Source organism: Phycodurus eques, chromosome 8, assembly GCF_024500275.1.
Source record: "Phycodurus eques isolate BA_2022a chromosome 8, UOR_Pequ_1.1, whole genome shotgun sequence".
Classification (NCBI taxonomy): domain Eukaryota; kingdom Metazoa; phylum Chordata; class Actinopteri; order Syngnathiformes; family Syngnathidae; genus Phycodurus; species Phycodurus eques.
This window is the reverse complement of record NC_084532.1, coordinates 17152882-17174037: the sequence shown is the minus strand read 5'-3', so window position 1 is coordinate 17174037 and position 21156 is coordinate 17152882. Positions and strand designations below refer to the sequence as shown.

Here is a 21156-nt window from a genome sequence, read left to right as displayed (position 1 = left end):
TTAGGGGTGTGTAAAAATATCAATTCATCAATGCATTGCAATACTTCCCCACCTCAATACAATATCAATTCAGCAAATCCTCTGAATCGATTCACCTCCTGACCACTGAAAGCCGCTCTGTGTTTTTGCGTATTACGGACGGAAGACGCACTCAACCAAACAACGACAAAATGGCGACCCAAGCAGTCGTGGCAGCAGCAGCGTAAAGTACTACTTTTTAAAGTACTCTACTTTTAAATCTGACGTTTGGTGTCATTTTGGATACCTCTGTAAATTCGGAACACAGAAAATGGACAAAAGACACTCGAACCACAATACACAAAACACCAACATGAAAACACTGTCAGAAGTCGCCGTCCTGAAGCTGAACACAGGGTTGAGACATCGGCTTTGGAATCGTTTAAGTCTGTATAAAGGGCGACTGACCCGTACGTTGGCATGTATGTAACTCACTTAATTTCATTTCTGACAAGTGGGAATTAGTTTGAATTGTTCTGTAGACTAGAGCCCTACAACAGATTCGACACAGGGAGCAATATATTGACCTTGTTGACAGAGGCAATAAATGAATGGGGTTTGACAGAGAAAGTACCAGCAATTGTCACAATGCCGCACACATGGTATGTTAACATTAATTATCAGACATCAATATATGTGGAATACGGAGGGCCAAAACTACAACCCCAGTTCCAATGAAGTTGGGACGTTGTGTTAAACATAAATAATAACAGAATACAATGATTCGCAAATCATGTTCAACCTATATTTAATTGAATAAAATTAAAAAATAAAAATCAAACTGATAAACTTTATTGTTTTTAGCAAATAATCATTTACTTAGAATTTTATGGCTGCAACACCTTCCAAAAAAGATGGGACAGGTTGTGTTACATCACCTTTTCTTTTAACAACATTCAATAAATGGTTGGGAACTGAAGGTACTAATTGTTGAAGCTTTGTAGGTGGAATTCTTTCCCATTCTTGCTTTATGTACTGCTTCAGCTGTTCAACAGTCTGGGGTCTCCGTTGTTGCACATTTTCAATGGGAGACAGATCTGGAATGCAGGCAGGCCAGTCTAGTACCCGCACTCTTTTACTACAAAGCCACGCCGTTGTAACACATGCAGAATGTGGTTTGGCATTGTCTTGCTGAAATAGGACAGGGGCTTCCATGAAAAAGGCGTTGCTTGGATGGCAGCATAAGTTTCTCCAAAACCTGTATGTACCTTTTAGCATTAATGGTGCCTTCACAGATAGTGTAAGTTAAGTTACCCATGTAAGTTACCCAATTTGGGTAAATTTGACTTCTTCACTGCTTATCTTATTGTAATAATGTGTTTGAGCTCAAATGTTGCAGGTACATTGGTCCACCACAAATCTAGTTTAAGCCAGTTTTGGTAGAGTGAGATGAGATCAGATTTTGACACTTTAACACAACGTCCCAACTTCATTGGAATTGGGGTTGTACTTTTTCAATGGAGAGCTGTCTTCCCGTGTTTACCTTTATACTCCATACTTGCAAATAAGCAATTATTGTGCACATTTTTTATTTTCATTACGATTTCCAAGAGGCAGTAACATTATTAAAGTTTACATGCACTTTACCCTTTCAGTGTTTATACACAACTGTCATGTTTTTGACTTTTGTACTCCATGTGCACAAATAAGTTATGTACACATTTTTATTTTCAGATGTTTTATTGCTTTAAAAATGTTATGTGACATACGGCATATGTTTACATGGCATTACAAATAAATATTTCAAAATGTCAAAATGTACTCATAAATATTTGTGTAAATCTACTTTTTACAAAATCGATATTGGAGCATTTAAATCAATATTGAATCCAATTCAATTGCAACCTAAAGAATCGAAATCAAATCGTGAGGTTGTTAACAATGCCCAACCCTAGTTGAGGTCTAGTATTTGATTCATTTCATCTTCACCCATTCATTGTAGATTTGTTGAGGTGCTTGGGCTCATTTTCCTATTGCATGACACAATTTCAGGAAAATTGTAGAGGTTAGACAGCAAGATGCCAAGATCCTGCGCTTTCAAAACCAAGCAAAATTCTTTGCCACAGTACGTGCTTGATCATTGCTATGAGGTGTTGGGGCTGATGTTTGGTTTTCGCCCAAGGTGGCACCCGGCACGAACCATGACCACACATCTCTGCATTGTCCGTTCAAAGCTCTCTATAATAGGACAGCTAGGCCATGCTATTTTAGGAAGAAGAGAGGACGAGACTTTGTCCCGTCCAAACAAGCCATTGCTGTGTAATATTTTTCTATTTGTACTATCATCAGCGTGAAAATGTAAGTCTTGAAAGTCTAACTCTTTGTTGTTGTTGTTTTTACTATATCTTGAGTATTATTATTATTATTATTATTATTGAGTAGTTCCAAATACTGCCAGTGTTTTCCACTCATCAATAATTCTTGGAAGGCTGGTCTCTGAATTGCTATACTAATTGGCATGTACTGTGTATTTGCTTCTCTAAGATTGTTGCTGATCATCTGTGGTCTTGGCTCCTTGGCTTTTGCATTACACCTGAGTGCTCCAGACCATCCATCTATCTTCTACCACTTATATTGTTCAGCGTTGCAGGTGACTTGGAGCCTATCCCAGCTGTCTATGGGGGACAGGCAAATTCGACCCTGAAACCTGCATTGGCCACCAGACAGTTGCAGAGCACTCAGAAAACAGACTATCATTCACACAAATCAATGTTTTTATATATTGTGGTGCTGATGAATCACACAAGAAAAAGGGAAAGCATTTTGGTTTGCAGAAGTAGGCAAAATTGAGCAATCTCAGGGAATTACACACTTGTATGTAATGCAGTTGATAAATCACCAGATGACGCTTAATCTCACCTTCACTTACTAATGAGCAGAACTGACCAAAATGGCTCCCAGCCAAAATGTGCAGTGGTGCAGTGGAAACTGTAGTTAATTACTGTATTATCACTTTAAAGTATTTCACTGTAAAGTATGTGGTAAAAAACTATAGAATTTACAGGAATGTATAACATTGAACTTTGTCTCAGAGAGTTCAAAATCTGATCTCATCGATCGATGCCACTCTGCCAAAACTGGCTTAAACTAGATTTTTGGCGGACCAATGTACCTGCATCGTTTGAGCTCAAACACAAGCAGTGAAAAAGTCAAATGTACCCAAATTTCACAATATTGGCAAATTAGAAATACAAAATCAGTTGGTTTGAGTAAAAACTATTGATTTGACTTAAAAACACAAATCCAATAATAAAGCACATGGAAAAGTTCAGTTTAATCAGAATAAACAAGTATTCTCAACAAATTAGATCAATTTAAATTATATATACCCGTCTGTTTGAGTTCAATACAATCTGGGTTTACAATGTTGTACGGACTGCTCCTACTTTGAGACAAGTAGAAGTTTCTATGATCTATGGTTCAAGAAACCACATACATGTTTGTTTTAAGGCTTCATGAACATTCCCGAAAATGTCCATGTTTTGACAAATGTTTTGCCAGGAAAGCTGATCATCCTTTTTACTGTACATGAGGTGTGAGGAAATGGCAACCAATCCAAATTCAACGATGAGAGGAAATCATTTGTCAGCAACAGAGGTTGGCAACATAACACAATTATTTTTCCTGGGTCGCACTCCAAATCAAACAATGTTGACGTGACTGTCGGCACAAAATTGTGAGTCAAGCCACAGACAATCATCCCCTTTAAACACAAACAATAATGGCCATATTTTCCCATAAACACAAACAACACTTTTACTTTTTCCTGTTCACTCTGGGCTATTAGTTGGAAGAAAAAACAAAACTACACAGAAGCCCTGGGAAATTACATTAATCAAGTCATGTGCATCAGTTGTCATTTGAACTGCCTTGCCTCCTCCGTTTGCTGGTCTTTGTCCTCCAAAGGACCAGGCGTAGGATTCCCTTTCACAAATACTTGCTCCATCACGGCATGAAAATGACCTAATTGTGTGTGCACATTGTTCAGTTTCCAGACTGTCACTTGCCCGAGGAGTGTTATTATTCCATTACGCAGCAGTGTGTGGCATGCTCAGGTTCTGGTCTAGGAGAGCAGGCTAGAGAAACGCATCTCGCTTTGTGTGAGTGTAATCAGGATAACTCTGAACCCATATCAGGCATGGACGGAGTTAGCCAGAAAGGGAGTTACGTGACGCCTTGCAGGTGCGGGCTTGAATCAGTCGTGTGATGATGCGAGCTGCCAGGCACACTTGAAGCGCTAGCACTGACCTATCCACGTTGTGTGATACCTACATTTTATCTCCTGTTTGTTGATCAAGCTAGTGATTTATGTCAAATCATCAAATAAACCAAATCATTCCAAGGTCATCCATATAATGCTTCCCTGGATCTTGGATAGCAAAGAACATCGAAATGGCAATCCCTTACAGTTGTACAGTGGGGAAATTTACAAAGATGACACAGAATGAGGAGTAACTGGTCACTTTGACTGGACTGAAGAGATGCAAGATGACCAATCTACCCCTCAACCAGTATTGCACCACATCCTGGAACACTATTTTTGCTTCATTACATGGAGACCGGAATGACTCAATTAAAAATATTTAACGTTAGACCATGTCACCACCATTGCTCTATATCACTGTGAGTGAGTTGATTCATTTTGGCATTTCACTTCAGACCGCCTCAAACTTTAAAATAATTGATGCCTTAGATAATTTCAGCATAGTTGATGTACACTGATGAATCATAAAGATAAGACAATGTTTTTTTTTTTAAAAAATGATTACAGATTGTGTTCAGGAGTCTTTTTCTACCTTTAAGACCTTATTGGGAATTTAGGTTAAATGTCCAAATTGTCTAACTGCCATGGCCAAACCATGACTGTTCCGACGGACCATTCATTCATTCATTCATCTTCCGTTCCGCTTCTCCTCACTAGGGTCGCAGGCGTGCTGGAGCCTATCCCAGCTATCTTCGGGCGAGTGGCGGGGTACACCCTGAACTGGTCGCCAGCCAATCGCATTGCACATACAAACAAACAACGATTCACACTCACATTCACACCTATGGGCAATTTAGAGTCTTTCAATCAACCTACTTCGACGGACCACTGTCAGGAATAATAGAGAGGTCAATTGTTTTTAGGTTTTGGACAGTACTGTAGGTGGTTTTCAGGTCACTGCTCTTTTTCTGAAAGCGTTTGAGTCACACTGTTCTATGATACTAACAGTATATGTACTAACTGATCCATCATTCTACTCAGCAGTATTCTTAGTCAAATTGATATGTGTATTTCTGATTGCAAAAACTCAGTCTGTAGAAACTATAACATGATACCATGTGGCATTTTCCCTATTGTGTGTGTCTGTGTGTGTGTGTGTGTTTGTCAGGTTTCTATGTGAAGCCTCTGGCAGCATTCACACTGCCTGGGGAAAGATGTCATTGTCTGTGATCTGTGTGTGTGTCATAAATCTTAGCGGTTTCACTTGAGTATTCATACAAACCACTTTTTTTCATGTTTTGTGGGTGAACATATGGCCGCGGTGACTGTGAGGAGCTACCAGGAGATAATACAGATCAAAATGATTTATTGGTGTGTCTCATCTGTAAGTAATCTTTGTGGAAAAGCACGACCTCGAAAGTCAACACAGATTTAAAGTATGTCCTATAACTGTGGAAGGTATAGAAGACCCCTCCTCTGAATCATCAATTTATTTCTGGATTAATAAAGAGAAAAATATTAGGGCACTGACCCAAGAACTGAAAATATCTCTTCACCCACAAAAACCTTTATGAGGGACGAGGTCACTGACGGGGCTAACCGGCCAACAATCCCTGTTGCAGTTCTGTTGCAGGTGTTTGAAGAGTTTTAACAAATCTGTATCTGGCGTTCTCTGACTTGCTGGACGGAAGATGGTTTGGCACCCATTTGCCAACTGGATAAATAGCAACCTTTTAAGGTTACATTGATGGCATCTTCCCTCTCCATCACACGTTATCACTGGGTGACACAGCAACAAAATAAAAACACAAAACAGCTGTGAAGCTTCTCCTCCACGCACATGGATGACAATCCAATCGTACCATCCACACACACTTACTCACCTTTGAAACTCACGTGACAGATGCCAAGTGAGGACCTAAAGAAGCGCAAAGTGGATGACACCACATACCAGAGACGTTAAGAGACAAGGAAATGATCGTCTGGTTATCCAACTGAACACTGATAACGGACTCTCTGAAAGTCAGGCAGAGATTATGAGATCACCTTAATGTACTGAACAATGAGTCTTGGCTCTGTTCAAGGTTTCTAGGGATGGAGTTTCCTGGGGTTTCCGGGGGGGTTATAGGGATGGGGTTTCCTCGCCATAGTGCTTGCTCTTAAGGGTTTTGGTGCTATTAAAGTAAAATGTACATGACTTTGTAAATTGAAGTCTTCCAGTAATAGCCCCTATAATTTGTTGTTCCGCTTTCTTGAAACTATGAAAGTTTCACAAATGACTTGAGAATGTCAGCGATTTGATTTGGTGTCTCCCTCGTATTCCCACGTTAGTAATCTCGGGTGACTCCGGGCTTTCACCTTGACACACCTTGAATAGCTGTCATATCTATTTGCTTACCTCTCCCACCATTGACTGTCTGCATTCCACTTGCATATAGTACATCGCTTTCGAAACACTGTTATACTTATCAAAGTGACTGACTGTATACTTAAAGTTATGCCTATATTTGATGGCAAGATAAGGTAACTCATCTCGACTTAATTTACACAACAGTTTAAAAAAGAACTGCAGCTGAAACATGGTATTGTACATAAATATGTATATGAATAAAGATGTAAGTATCGACTTTAAACTTTAAAGGAAGCTGGTTAGTACTTTTCAGGTATTTGTGCTTACAGTATTATAAAATGGTAGCTGCAGTAATCAGTCTGTAAAGTTCCCTTTTTTTACATAGATGATGGGAGAGTCTATGAACAGGCATCCTGAAATTGGCAGGGCTGCTTCAACTATTCCTAGTGACTATTGTCTGTCCAGCAAGGCCATGCTTAATTTAAGACTTCAGTCAGCATGTAACTTTGATGTCAGCGGATTCATCTGTGATGTGTAAATCTTCAGCAGCACCATTTACATTCATGAAATTTAATTTTCATACATTTCTTTTGAAGGCAGGTTAGAGGAAATCTTTTGCCTTTGCATACAGGAGTTGAAGAGTTTTTTTTGGGGGGGGGGGTTTCCCTTGCACGTTGTTCGAAGCTGTAACGAGATGAGAGAGGAGCAATACTGAAGTCTCCATTGACCAATATGAGGATATTGAGATCGTAGATGTCACAATAACAGCGTCCATGACATCACATTTGCTACAAATTGACTTTGAAAGTAAACAAGCAACTGTAGTTTCCTAACTGCCAGTAGTTTGTCTGTCGGTGAGTAAAACACCTCACAATTCTCCTGTCCCATTTAGTCGCCTCCCTTTCAACAGTAAATCCACAAGTCAAATTCCATTAATTACATTGTTTCATTATTTCATGGATATTGTGTGGACAGTAACAACTAGGGTAGTGTTTTACTAAGTAACTTGGATATTGACTATCACGTGTACATCGCCTGAAGCCTTCGCCAAGCCTTACCTGGCCAAATGTTTCCATGACATCCTGTGCTGTGTTGCCACAACATGTCAGGGGACAGGTAAAAAAAATATCATCCCCGCAAAACTCTGTTGTCTGTCCGTTATCTAATACTAATGGGGTGTGTGTTAATGTCGTAATATGAGAGCGCTTGTAATGCTTGATTGTAATGCTTGTCAGATAACTATTTTAACATTTCTTATTTAAAAAACAGTTCACTCAGTCACACTGCCAACATGTCTTAAATACATTTGTTTAAAACAGCAGGCCAGTTCTGTTAATAGCAAACTTTACCCAAACAAGAAACATAAACAGTTTACTGAAGTGGAGACTTTTATAAGCAAAGGATCATTTAGTCATCTGTTGCTCTTGTGACTATTTTCAACAGCAGATCACTGTATAGTAATAGATTAATAGTTTTAAAACATTTTGCCGTGATTACTAAAACATTTCACTTCCGTGTTACCATTCGCTTGGTTATATGTAAATGTATCAATTGAACTTCTTGGTAATGTAGTTTGACTAATAATAAATGCATAGAATTTTCCCAAATTCTACTTTGTGAGGAGGAAACAAGTTCATGTTTCAAACCACTGAAAAAAATGTACAGTCTGTTAATTATTGTCCAGAATGTATCACTCGGATTTACTAGCTCGAACTATTGTTTTGCTATGTCTACTTCCTCCTTGAACAGGGTCAAGGGAAATGAAAACAGCTCTGTGGAAAGATATGGATGTCATCAAATTAACTGGTGCATTTGTTAATTTGATGTAATTTGTGGAGGAACATTCGGCCACCATTCACTAGTGTGACTCTGCAATGTCAGCAATTCCCTTAACAATAAAAAATGATGAATGTAAGAAATCCTCAGTGGTTGTAGAAGTGAGTCATGATATTCAATGGAGACTACAGGCAAACACACACATGTATGTCCAGAGGCTGGCTCTAACAAACAGTGTGACTGAAGAGGAAGTGAAGTACACAGTGAACCCTTAGCAGGAAGTTCATGTGGGAGAGGACGATTGGTTTCAAGTGAAGACTATTTCCAACTTGAAATACTGATCATGATAAACACGTACATACAAACGAATCTTCCAGTTGGGACAAGTTTTTCACGTTAGTCTGGGGCCAAGCACTAGAACTTACTTTGAGAAAAAGAAAAAAAAAAAAAAAAAGATCACTGAAGACTAAATTTTCTGTTATGGTTCGGCAAAGTTTGTTTTATTCTGGTAGTACTGTATTATTTGCATATATTGGCATTCATAGTCAGAGTAATACAATGCATATAATATATATATATATATATATATATTTTTTTTAGTATAATCCAATTACAGTCTTCAAATGGTCGTATGACTGTGTTATACAGTTTTAGTTTTAGCTTTCTGGACATTTTTCTGTCTCCCATAACACATGACTTAAAACAGCTACCTAAAATCAAAAATTGAGGGAATTCAAATTTTACAAAATGTGGTTGAAAATGCACTATTTTCTGAGCCGTTTCTCCTCACTAGGGTCGGGGGCATGCTGGAGCCTATCCCAACTATCATCGGGCAGGAGGCGGGGTACACCCTGAACTGGTTGCCAGCCAATCGCAAGGCACATATAAACAAAGAACCATTCCCACTCACATCCACACCTACGGGGAATTCAGAGTTGTCAATTAACCTACCATGCATGCTTTTGGGATGTGGGAGGAAACCGGAGTGCCCGGAGAAAACCCACGCAGGCACGGGGAGAAGATGCAAACTCCACACAGGCGGGGCCGGGGATTGAACCCTGGTCCTCAGAACTGTGAGGCAGACGCTCTAACCGTGCCGCCTCTTTCTTTCTTTATTCATGTAATTATTTATCCATTCATGTTATTACTATTAATTTCACCCCTATTTAAACAATGTATACCTCAGTTATCGATACTTTGTGTGATAATATAGTTTCACGTTTTTATTTCTTAAAGACATGCAAGGACGCCGCCAGGGATTTGGGGCCCTGTGGGAAAAAAACAAAAAACAAAAGCTCTTTGGGCCCCACCACTCCAGTGCCCCAAATTAAAAATATTTTTTTCTGAGGCCCCTGACAGTCGTCAGGTCATCACATTTCTGCCCATTATGGCTCCCATGTAGACATGCTGGTCACTTCATGCATGAGTGTAATCCTCTACTATAGTTTGGTTTTTTTGTGTGTTCCTGTAGCTCCTCCCAGTGGACTGCTTGAATACAATGGCAGAAAACACATACTCCCTGTAAATTCAAGCAGTCAAGAGAGGCCCTCAAAGTAATTTTACTTTTGGTTGAACAATATTTATGAATGGGTTACAATTGTGAACTCACACTCCCTTCCTCTTCTGTGCGAAAAACACTTGAAAGCAGAGTGTATGAAGGGACTTTGTGGAGTCAGTGAAACTGGTCATCACATTCTGTGCAAGGAAATTCAAACAATCCTGTCATAACGTTTTTATCATCAGCATCTTGGATCATGCATACTGGAGTCCAAACTCTAAAGGCTTTTTTCACAATATAGACATTTTACATTTAAAATAATCTTGATTAATAAGTAATACATTTGGTGGAGGAACAGGCAATAAATAAAATGGGTTTCTGAATGGGCAGCACGGTGGACGACTGATTAGAGCGTCTGCCTCACAGTTCTGAGGAGCGAGGTTCAATCCCCGGCCCCGCCTGTGTGGAGTTTGCATGTTCTCCTCGTGCCTGTGTGGGTTTTCTCCGGGCACTCCGGTTTCCTCCCACATCCCAAAAGCATGCATGGTAGGTTAATTGACAACTCTGAATTCCCCGTAGGTGTGGATGTGAGTGCGAATGGTTGTTTGTTTATATGTGCCCTACGATTGGCTGGCAACCAGTTCAGGGTGTACCCCGCCTCCTGCCCGATGATCACTGGGATAGGCTCCAGCACGCCCGCGACCCTAGTGAGGAGAAGCGGCTCCGAAAAAGGATGGATGGATGGGTTTCTGAAAGCAATCCAAGTTCCAATAAACTATTTTGGATGGCTATGATACAATCTGGAATTGTGCATGCATGAAAACTGTTCTGACATGTTCATTCACGCACACGCGCCTGCTGCTCTCCTATGATTTGAAAGAAAAAAAGATGAGGTACAACAAGTCATGTTTATGATACCTTCGTTGCCAGGCAGCAAACCACAAATGCTCAAAATGATTTTGGGTTATTTTGTCACCACTACTAAACCACCAGAGAAACAGATGTTTTCTTGTTTGAGTTTCCACTGATCCGTATGTATTCTCCACAGAATTTGATGATGTGAATAGGAACTATATTGTACATGGTCAATTCCAGTTATTCTCGAAGTGTGGTTTTCGGGCTCTCTCTATATGTAAAAGAATCACTGAATTAAATACAATAAAAATGTACAGTATTTAAACCATGAAATTCAATCAAACATATAGAATCAAGCTTTTAGCTATGCAAGAACTTATTTAAACAGTGCAGCTGTATTTAACTTAAGTACAGCAAATGTGCTTTTTAGGACTAAAACGTTGGCCTCTCTATATATTTATTTGACTGTATTTTAATGTTGGCCATTGTGGTGATTCTTGGAGAGCTAGCTATTTTTTTAGGTGTACTGGTTTGAGAACCACTGGTCGAGAATATAGTGGTCAATTATAAAGGGATGTAATAAGGTATGGGAAGCAGATTGATGACTATAAATATAGCTATTTATACCAACGTATAGAGCACATAAATTGCTGATTAAAACTTACTGGTGCTATTGGTTTGCTATTTTTTGCATTGACTTTTCAAACTCGTATTTGATCATTTCCTGTCCTCAAATCCAGGCATTTACATATGCAGATTAAGACAGACATACCGTTGAGAAAAACAAATGTATTCTTTCTGTATGTGAGATTCCAGAAGGTAAAAAAAACTCCTGAGTCAGAGTCAGAGCAGGGCAACGTCATTTGAAGCCGAACGGAATTTTGGACAGTCTCCCAAAACACTGCAATAGCCCGGAGTTGTCATAACATTGGAAGGATCTCAATCCTTCCCGCTCACAAGGGTGATAAATGTGTCAGAAGATAATAAAAGATTTTAAAAATAAATCCATCTACAGCAGGTCAGAGGAAAATTACAGACCTACAGAACAGTTTTACTGAACACCTCAGCAAGGAATCATAACTTGGCAGGAATGTTTTAATAAAAGACAAATCAAAATTGAGTAATTTAAATCAAGGAAACTACTCATTATCATTAAGCCTATTAAACTTAACTACCATATGCACCATTAAATGCCCTGGAAATCTTTTTTATTTTTTGACATTTTCAACCAAAATATTCATGAACGGATTATAGAAAGGATCTTAACCAAATTAACTATTTAGCCATCATCACTAGCTGCCATGCACTGCGTCCACTAACAACATGGTTGCGAGCAGAAAGGAGCTAGTTTACAAAAGTAAGTGTTGGTCACTATATTTAGCGACTTTTCTGACAATCGCAAGGAGCCAATTAAGGTGTCAATTACACTGAACATTGCCAATGACATGGTGTTCATTTATACTTTGCAAAATTATTTATAAACATTTGGAAACCTTTGACTGGAGTTATGCGCTTTGAAGCCACAAACTTTTTGCAGTGGTCACCTTGTCTCACTTATACAACTCTACTGTATATGAGAAAAGCACATAATGTACTGAATGTGATGATACATCTCAATCATAACAGCACTTTTAATTGACCTGAAACTAAGGGAGGGAAATATGATTGGTTCAGTATGTTTGTTTCATTCAAGAGCCGGTTCCCGAATGTACATCCATCCATTTTCTCAGCCGCTTCTCCTCACTAGGGTCGCGGGCGTGCTGGAGCCTATCCCAGCTATCTTCGGGCGAGAGGCGGGGTATACCCTGAACTGGTCGCCAGCCATTCGCAGGGCACATATAATAAATGAGCAAACAACCATTTGTGCACACATTCACACCTAAAGGCAATCTAGAGTCTTCAATCAACCTACCATCCATGTTTTTGGGATGTGGGAGGAAACCGGAGTGCCCGGAGAAAACCCATGCCGGACGGGGAGAACATGCAAACTCCACACAAGCGGGGCCGGGATTTGAACCCCGGTCCTCAGAACTATGAGGCAGATGTGCTAACCAGTCGTCCACCGTGTCAATCAATTATCAATTATTAATAAAATGAAAACATGTCAACATGTAATTCAATGTAATTTAAGCAAATTTGTTATTTCAGAAATGGTGGTGGTAGCATCATGCTGTGGGGGTGTTTTTCAGCTGCAGGGACAGGACGACAGTATGCAAACAAAGGAAAGATGAAAGTGGCCAAGTACAGGGATATCCTGGACGAAAACCTCCTCCAAAGTGCTCAGGACCTCAGACTGGGCCGAAGGTTCACCTTCCAAAAAATCAATGACCCTAAGCACACAGCTAAAATAACAAAGGAGTGGCTTCAGAACTGTTTTTGAATGGCCCTGACTTAAACCCAATTGAGCATCTCTGGAGAGACAATGCCTGAAAATGCCTGTCCACCAACATTCACCATCCAACCTGACAGAATTGGAGAGGATCAACAAGGAGGAATGGCAGAGGATCCCCAAATCCAGCTGTGAAAAATCATTTCCAGAAAGACTCATGGGTGTATTAACTCAAAAGGGTGCTTCTACTAAATACTGAGCAAAGGGTCTGAATACTTATGGCTCTGCGATATTTCAGGTTTTTTTATTCAATAAATCTGCAAACATTTCAACAATTCCGTTTTTTTCCCCCGTCAATATGGGGTGCTGTGTTTACATTAATGAGGGGGAAAAAATTAACATATATGATTTTAGCAAATGGCTGCAATGTAACAAAGAGTGAACATTTTAAAGGGGTCTGTATACTTTTCGTACCCACTGTACCATGCAAATACAACAACAACAAAATACAAATACAACAACAACAAAATACAAATGCAGTTTCCACAGAACGTAATATGCCTTTAAATGTTGGCAAGGATCTGGATGAGAGTTTGGAAACGGGAAATAATTCCACAATTTCCTCACTATGGCATCAAAACTTTTGTGAGTGAAAAAAAAAAAGGTTTTTTTTTTTTTTTTTTTTTTAAATCATAGGCCAAAGATTTAGTACAGGTGTGGTTCTGTTACTCAATTCTCCCAGGACTATTATGATCATTCAAGGATAAAAACATGCATGTATTATTGTGAGTTCTGTTTCGTCACTGTAATAAAATATTGTGAATTATGATACATTTATTTATTAATAATTATCATTTGTGTCTCATTATCTCTGCTGTATATTACAAACATTCATAAAACACCAATCTTACTATAGGCAACTAAAATTATTTTCACCGTCCGCATAACAGAAAAAGCGCAATCCATTAAAGACAAACATTAAAAAAAAACACACACAAAAAGAAATTCTCTCAAGAGAGAACAGACCTCCACCAAAAGTGAAAAACTGTGGTATGTATATCAAACAATGGATCCTGCAAAAAATTTTTTTATCAAACTAACTAAAATATTTGTATTCACTTACTTAATTACTATGTATAAGCGTGAAAGCCTATTCACTGAAAAATAGGTTGAAGTCCTCTGCCGTGTGTCAAAGAATTAATGAAATCTATACATGCATTCACACTAAAAGATTATTTGCGATAGTGTGAATGAGATTGTATCATTTGCATTCTGGGGCAGGAGAATGTCAAAAGATCCATTGAGAGGAAGAATGGAAGAAGAAAATGTGGATGCGAGGAAATATATTCCTCAATCCACATTTTCTTCCAATTTGCATCAAAATGTATTGTGTTCTTGCTATGCACGTGTACAGTACACAAAGTTCCATAAAAATCAGTGGAGTGTTTTTTATGTAATCTGAATAATTAATAATGAACAAACAAAACATTCAACAGGGGGTGTTAACAGAATCAGTGTTGCCAGTTTAGTGACTTTTTCTGGCACCCCTCATCGCCTACCACTGGTTGATTTAACTAAACCAGAGATTTTAATTGAGAAGCAGACTGAACATTTGGAACTTGAGTGGTATATTTTTCAAGTTTGGTGCTGGTTTGAACCAAACCTAGGGCAGAACCACAGGGGGGCGAAGCATAGTGTTAAGGGGGCAGTGGCACCCCCAGAACCAGCACTGTTAGGGTTGCGGGTGAGTTGGCACCTACCCCAACCCCACTTTGGCCGAGAGTCAGCACTGGGCTGGTTGCCTGCCAATCCCAGGGTGAAAACTAGAAAATGTACAGTACTATCCGACATAGAACTATGACCATACAGGTATGGACAAATTTGACAAAGCAAAAATTGAAAGGCAAAAATTTGACAAATGCTATACATCATTGTGAATGACAAGTTTTAAGATGTAAAAGAAAATGCCACCAACATTCTAAAATTGATTACAAGAAATAGTTGCATTTCTTTGAAAAGGAGTAAAAATATCCTGAGCCCTGACGCACAGAGGTTGAGTGTTGACCTGTGTAGTGTAGTTAAAATAATACAATAGAGTCATCAGGGATGTGATGACTATGATCTATGATTATTAGAGACAGACACAGTTACAATTGGGATTAAAGAAAACCATCCGCTTATCCAAAAATCAAGTTTTTATGGTTGTAGAGAGAGGGATATAAATAAAGAAAGAGCAAGGCTGATGAAGTATTGTCAAGTCCTGGAACATGCCCTGCTGAATAATCTGCTGTATTCCATTTTAAGCATCCAGTGCTTAGAGAGAGAATGAGATGATGAAAACCCCAACTGACATGCGTGGCTCCTCTGTGTGCCTGAATTTAAAAAGTCTGCTAATCCTTTAAGCCAATAAATACAGGCCACAAAAGGGCAGAAAGACGACACACAGAAGTCAAACACAATTCCACAACCTGATTCAGAAACCTTTTGGTGATTCAACATTTGACAGAAGCACATTTTACAACAGAAGAAATGCACATTTTCCAAGTGAAATGGGATAAATATATGGCATCTACACTATTTACACTGCGTGTACAGCATACTATAGTTTACATCGGCCAACACAACATTTTGACAACTTGCACAACAGCCATCAAATATTCCACCTTTGCAAAGATACAGTATGCGCACACGTTCAGTTTTAATATAAATGACATCCTCAGAGAGGTATTCACTGAACGATATGTTAATTATTGCGGTTGTAGTTTGCGGTTGCACTATACTTCATGATAATGAGAGCTGTGCAATAGTTTGGTAACCGCAATTAGTTATATGGAGCGAGTCAAAACCTTTAGACACAGCTCATGGACAACAGCATGATTTTTGTGTTGATATACAACGTGATAGACGAACCATCCTTAGCTAGAGGTGCTTTATGTTTCGTAAGCTTGCCTGCATATGTTTATTTTCTGTGAATAATTCAGTGCCTGGGAGAAAGTTGACTGAGTTAAAAATAAGACTTTCCTTTAACATTTTAATGCATAGTGTTCTTGCTTCAGTGAACTCTTGTGATGTGATGTGTCAAGAGGGAGAGACTGAAAGACAACAATGTTGCTTCAATGTATTGACCAAATCAGCTACCTTTTGGAGGAAAACAGTTAATGTCTCCCTCTCTCTCTCTCTCTCTCTCTCTCTCTCTCTCTCTCTCTCTCTCTCTCTCTCTGTCATGGGTAGTTGGGCCTGTATGAAGTAGAGGCTTCTAATTGCTGAAGTGAAATCCTCTTAGGATCTATTTCCGTTAGATCTACAGCGTCTTTTTTGAAATCTCCATTAGACCCTGCTCATTGGCTGGATAGAACCTACGCAAAAACACACAACAAGCAGCAACAGACAATTCTAGGAAGTGTAGACCAGTGCGAAGTTACTTAGTACACAACCTCAAGATATTGTGAAAGGTAAGACAAAATATTTTAAATTCTTCTTAAATATTATTATACAACTCATTATCAGGGCATTGTTTGTGTATATACATGTTTTGTATTTATCGACAATATGTTTACTGTTAGATGTGTTTACTGTCTGGGGGTCAATAATGCTATTTTCCTCTCAAATATTCAATCAATTATTTTTCAATTCATTATGGAAATGTCTTTTGAATCACTGTATATTTCCAATTTAGAGTTGCATTAATTTGAGTATCATACCAACAGATTTAACTAACCTAATAAATGTGGAAGATTAGTTAAAAGGTACGGTCTTCATCAAAATCTAAAAACAAAGAGCAGTTTATTTTGCCAATGCGTCATGAGTCCATCTTTCCTCAAAGGACTCACTGTGTATCTCTAGCTTTCAAACACATATGTGCATTTGGAAAATAAACAATGAAACATTCATACAGGACTTCACGTGTTCCAGCTAGAACTACGTAATCAAGGCAAATCTCCCCCAGTGACAAAGACCACCAGCCCAGATAAGCTTAATGGCTTCACCCAAAAAGGAAGACGATGCTTAACTGTAACACTGGACGGCAATTTAATGCAATGAGGTTTTCATTGTGAAAATCCATCTCCTCAACAAATTGCGACATGAAAATCTAACATCCGCCAAGTTGATGCAAAGCCAAACAAGAGTGTATGCAACGTTGGCATATTGCAAAAATGTTTCATATTTCACATACAGTAACAAGCAACAATGAAACAACAATGGGATGACTTACGTTATTCAAAGCACTATTCATGCCTATATTATTCTTATTCTTTCGATAAGGTTATTGAACATTGCATTTTTTTTTATAACAGTATCTACAAGAACTAACAAAGCCACTGAGAGACCCGCTACAGTTAACTAATCCTCTTAGAGAGCATTAATTTAATTAAATATCATGGGAATCACTTTGTAAACAAATCCAGAGTTATAAAATTATCTAAATGCAATATGGTCTTTCATATGAAACATATTGGTGGCTATCATCATGCCAACCACCATCCCATAATTTTGAAAATTCACATTATTTATTCCAATTGTCTGCTTTACACAGAAACATGTGTGACAAGATTGACCTGGAAGAAACGGCAACCCACACGGGTGAGTGAAATAGTGTTTAAATCATTATATAACTTTTTAAAATATTGTAGGCTCAGTGTGGGCTTCTGTCAAATCTTGTGTGTCAAGTAGGGGTAAAAGTGAATGTGAATCTGTGTAAGTCCTCTGAAACTTCTCCATGACAAGAAAATGCTAACAGAATTGATTGTTGATAGGGAATGTTTCTCTAAGTGGATAACATCCAAGAAGAAGGGTAATCTTTTTTTCTTAAGCAATTAGTACTTGTACAATTAGTAGGCTTTCTTGAGATTGCCATGAAGCCTTAATCTCTTAAACACCACGTCACCATTTCTCAACATTATACATAAAACAGATGTGTCCTGTGAATTAATTTTGAGAATGCTGCTCAACCCAACTAAATGCTACTTGCCAATATTTCAAAAGGTCCCAAGGGAGTCATCAATGACTGGAGGAGGTTCAAGTTGGAGAGCATGGAGCAGGAAAACCTGCCACCTGCAAAACGGGAACTGCTCAGACAAATGTCATCTCCTCATCGGCAAAAGGATGACTCGAGGGTAAATCTTAATCGCAAGGTATACAATTGTATTGAAGAGTTGAAAAGATGATACTTTGGTATTGTCATTTTTAACACCAAGAATTGTGTTTAAAAAAATCCAACGTGAGGGTCTTTGCCTGTACAGTATTTAGAATTTCAACAATACACTGCTGCATTAATTGACTACAGAATAATAGCTCAACAGGAAGTCTGTAGTTAAACAAAATGAACGTTTTCACATTTTATTAAGGATAAGCTGGCAAACTAATGTGTGAGTCATCGGACAGGAAGCAGCAATTATGCAGTTGGGTAGGTGAGGCAACTCCCCACCAGTTCCAGCAGAGCTTGCTGTGATGAAAAAAAGCTTTAACTGAGTAGTGAAAAATTGGTGTGGGGCACTTGAGTTGCCATTGTAAAATAGTGGCATACCATAGTGTTGTTATCTATGTCAGTGCAGTATATTGGGATATGACAATTTCTTGATTGTGCATTAGGGCCCAAATGATGTTCCTCACAAATTATTTTCATCTATGCTGTTACACTTACTGGCTAGGATATATTTTTGAAGGCGTAAAGTTTCTTAACCAATCACACTGACTTTTCACATTTTTTTCTTTAGTATATTGCGACAGATTTGAGTATATTCTAGTTTTCCTAGTCGTGGTAGTCTTTCCATGCAAAATGCCACTGAATATTCAGAGCTAATCTTGTCAAAATTAATTTCTAATTCTTTTCAGATGAGTGTGCAGGAGTATGAACTGCTTAAGGAGGAGGATGAGGGCTGTCTCAAGAAATACAGAAAGCGGTGCATGCAGGAAATGCATGATAAGCTAAGTTTTGGGCCAAAGTTTGAAGGTGTGCACGACCTGGAAAGCGGGGAGGCCTTCCTTGAAGTCATTGAGAAGGAACATCACAGCACAGTGGTCGTAGTCCATATCTACAAGATTGGAGTCAAAGGCTGTGAAGAGCTCAACAACTGCCTCGACTGTCTGGCTGCAGAGTATCCCACTGTTAAGTTCTGCAGGATTGATGCAGTTTCCTCAGGTGCTGCTGAGAGATTCTCAGATGAGGTGTTGCCTACACTTTTGGTCTACAAGGCAGGTGAACTCCTAGGGAACTTCTTGGCCTGTACTCAGTACTTAAATGAGGAGTTCTTTGCTACAGATGTTGAGGCTTTCCTCAACAGCTATGGTTTGTTGCCAGAGAAAGAAATGCCTACGATAGATGATGAAGAGGAGAATGATTTGGAGTAAACAATCATTTGTGGGTGCTGAGGAGTAAAAAAGTATGTCTGGTGGGTTGTATATAGAGCTTAATGAGGATAATTTGCATATCATAAAATGTGGCTAAATCTGTGATTGTGAGAAGGGTTCTCTGGGAGGCTGTTTAATATCCCATTGGTGAAGGGTTCTCAGGCATGGCTGCACTCAAATATGGTTAGGGTTAATTATGGAAGATTGAATTTGTATTTAAATAGTATAAGCACCATAACCTAAACAAACAATGTCAATGGAATTTTAACCAATCTGGTAATGTTTTCTTTTGTAATGCTAGAACATTTGATATACTACATTTAATGCAGACGTGCATAATGCAATATTTGAAAGTCTTTTAGCACTTGACTGGATCAATTTGTACTACAAGAGCCATTTAAATTGTTGTGATAGTTGACCAAAGGGCTGCTTCTGGTAACTTGATTTTACCAAAGAAGTCTGGATGTGGAAAAGGTTGTAAACAGACCTGGATAAATGAGAAGTGAATCTATTTGAATGTACAGTTTTTTGTGTATACAGTACAGTATTTAGTAGAAGTTCAAAATGATCTGTGTCATCATCATACTACGTTTTGTTCAAATTTGCCCATAATTTTAAAGAATAAAACAACATGAAATTTCAGTTTTGGGTGATTTGCTCCGATCACATCCACACATCAGAATGTAAATCCTTTACATGTATTCATAACAACGGCATTATGTACAGAAAATATAACATTGTGGTGTTTTGCAACATATTCTGATAACTAACCATTCTGTGTGCAGAGGAACATGGTAAACATATTGATTGAAATGTTTAGCTTATTGAGAGGCTATTTGTCTTCAGTATAATAATGCAACACGGTTGTGGCAGTGGTTCGTATTTCTGCCTCACAATCTAGAGGTTCTGGTTTGTCTCTCTCTTAGTACTCTGGCTTCCTCCCACATTCCCAAAAAATGAATGTTAGGTCAATTGAAGATTGTAAATTATCCCTTGGTGTGAATGTGATTGTGAACGGTTTGTTTATGTGTGCCCTGCAGTTGGCTACGGACCAGTCCAGGGTGCACTCCCCTGCCCCCTTGCCTGAAGACAACTGGGATAGCAGTATAGAAAATGGATTCATGGAAGTTTTAAGCATACTTTGTCACATTTGATCTTCAGGGTTTGATTCTTAATACTTTTTCTCTGTTTTGTCTTTTTGTTCAAAAGTGCCTGGTGGATCAATTTGACGTTCTTCCTACAGATTGTAATGCTAAACTCCAATGCACTTTTGTCATTGTTTCTATCCTTGTATAGTTTGAGGGGATTTAGCAAATGAGGTTAACATAATGCTTTGTTAACAGCTGTCTCTTGACACGCACCAAAGACGAGACTCTCTAAGCCCCCTACCTCAATTTTTATTACGGATTAAAATGAAGACAGTCACTCATTTGAAAGAAACAAAGACATACTTACTTTTAAATGGGAAGGAATTTGTTTGCATCCGTTTCGAGTAGATACTGTCAAATGCTATATCCAAAATACCGTATTGCATTTGCATCTGCTGCAAAAGCAAATAAAATACAAATGTCAGCGTTATCCTTTCAACATGAAAAGCTAAAGCTCAGACAAACGCACATCAACACATTCCAGTGATTCGGCCTTTTTGGTTATGTGTCAGTTATTATATTTGTCTACTTATGTGGATTTGTGTCTCAAGGTTCAATAATATATGACATATTACCTGCAAACTAGCACTTGATTCCTAATTAGTTTGCAGGCGTTTGAATTTTGCCACC

The 21156-nt window shown here is 38.6% G+C and overlaps 1 protein-coding gene across 2 annotated transcripts; it reads left to right on the top strand.

Moving 5' to 3' along the window:
- The first annotated feature begins 16338 nt into the window (after positions 1-16338).
- On the top strand, positions 16339-20020 carry pdcb (phosducin b). Of its 2 annotated transcripts, none has more exons than XM_061684667.1 (4): positions 16339-16482; positions 17565-17611; positions 18014-18144; positions 18863-20020. In XM_061684667.1, exons 2-4 carry the CDS (start codon positions 17569-17571, stop codon positions 19376-19378), a joined length of 690 nt encoding a protein of 229 aa, XP_061540651.1. In that variant the 5' UTR covers positions 16339-16482; positions 17565-17568; the 3' UTR covers positions 19379-20020. The 2 variants fall into 2 exon arrangements, with proteins under 2 accessions (XP_061540651.1, XP_061540650.1); XM_061684666.1 differs by having other exon boundaries at positions 16341-16482; positions 18014-18162.
- Positions 20021-21156: the final 1136 nt, after the last annotated feature.

What these genes read in the sequence shown, in the direction of transcription:
- pdcb (XM_061684666.1), top strand. Translation starts at nt 17,569, where the DNA reads ATGTGTGACAAGATTGACCTGGAAGAAACGGCAACCCACACGG. An exon ending in AGAAACGGCAACCCACACGG is followed by an intron (nt 17,612 to 18,013) that starts GTGAGTGAAATA and finishes ATATTTCAAAAG; the next exon opens with GTCCCAAGGGAGTCATCAAT. An exon ending in GGGTAAATCTTAATCGCAAG is followed by an intron (nt 18,163 to 18,862) that starts GTATACAATTGT and finishes AATTCTTTTCAG; the next exon opens with ATGAGTGTGCAGGAGTATGA.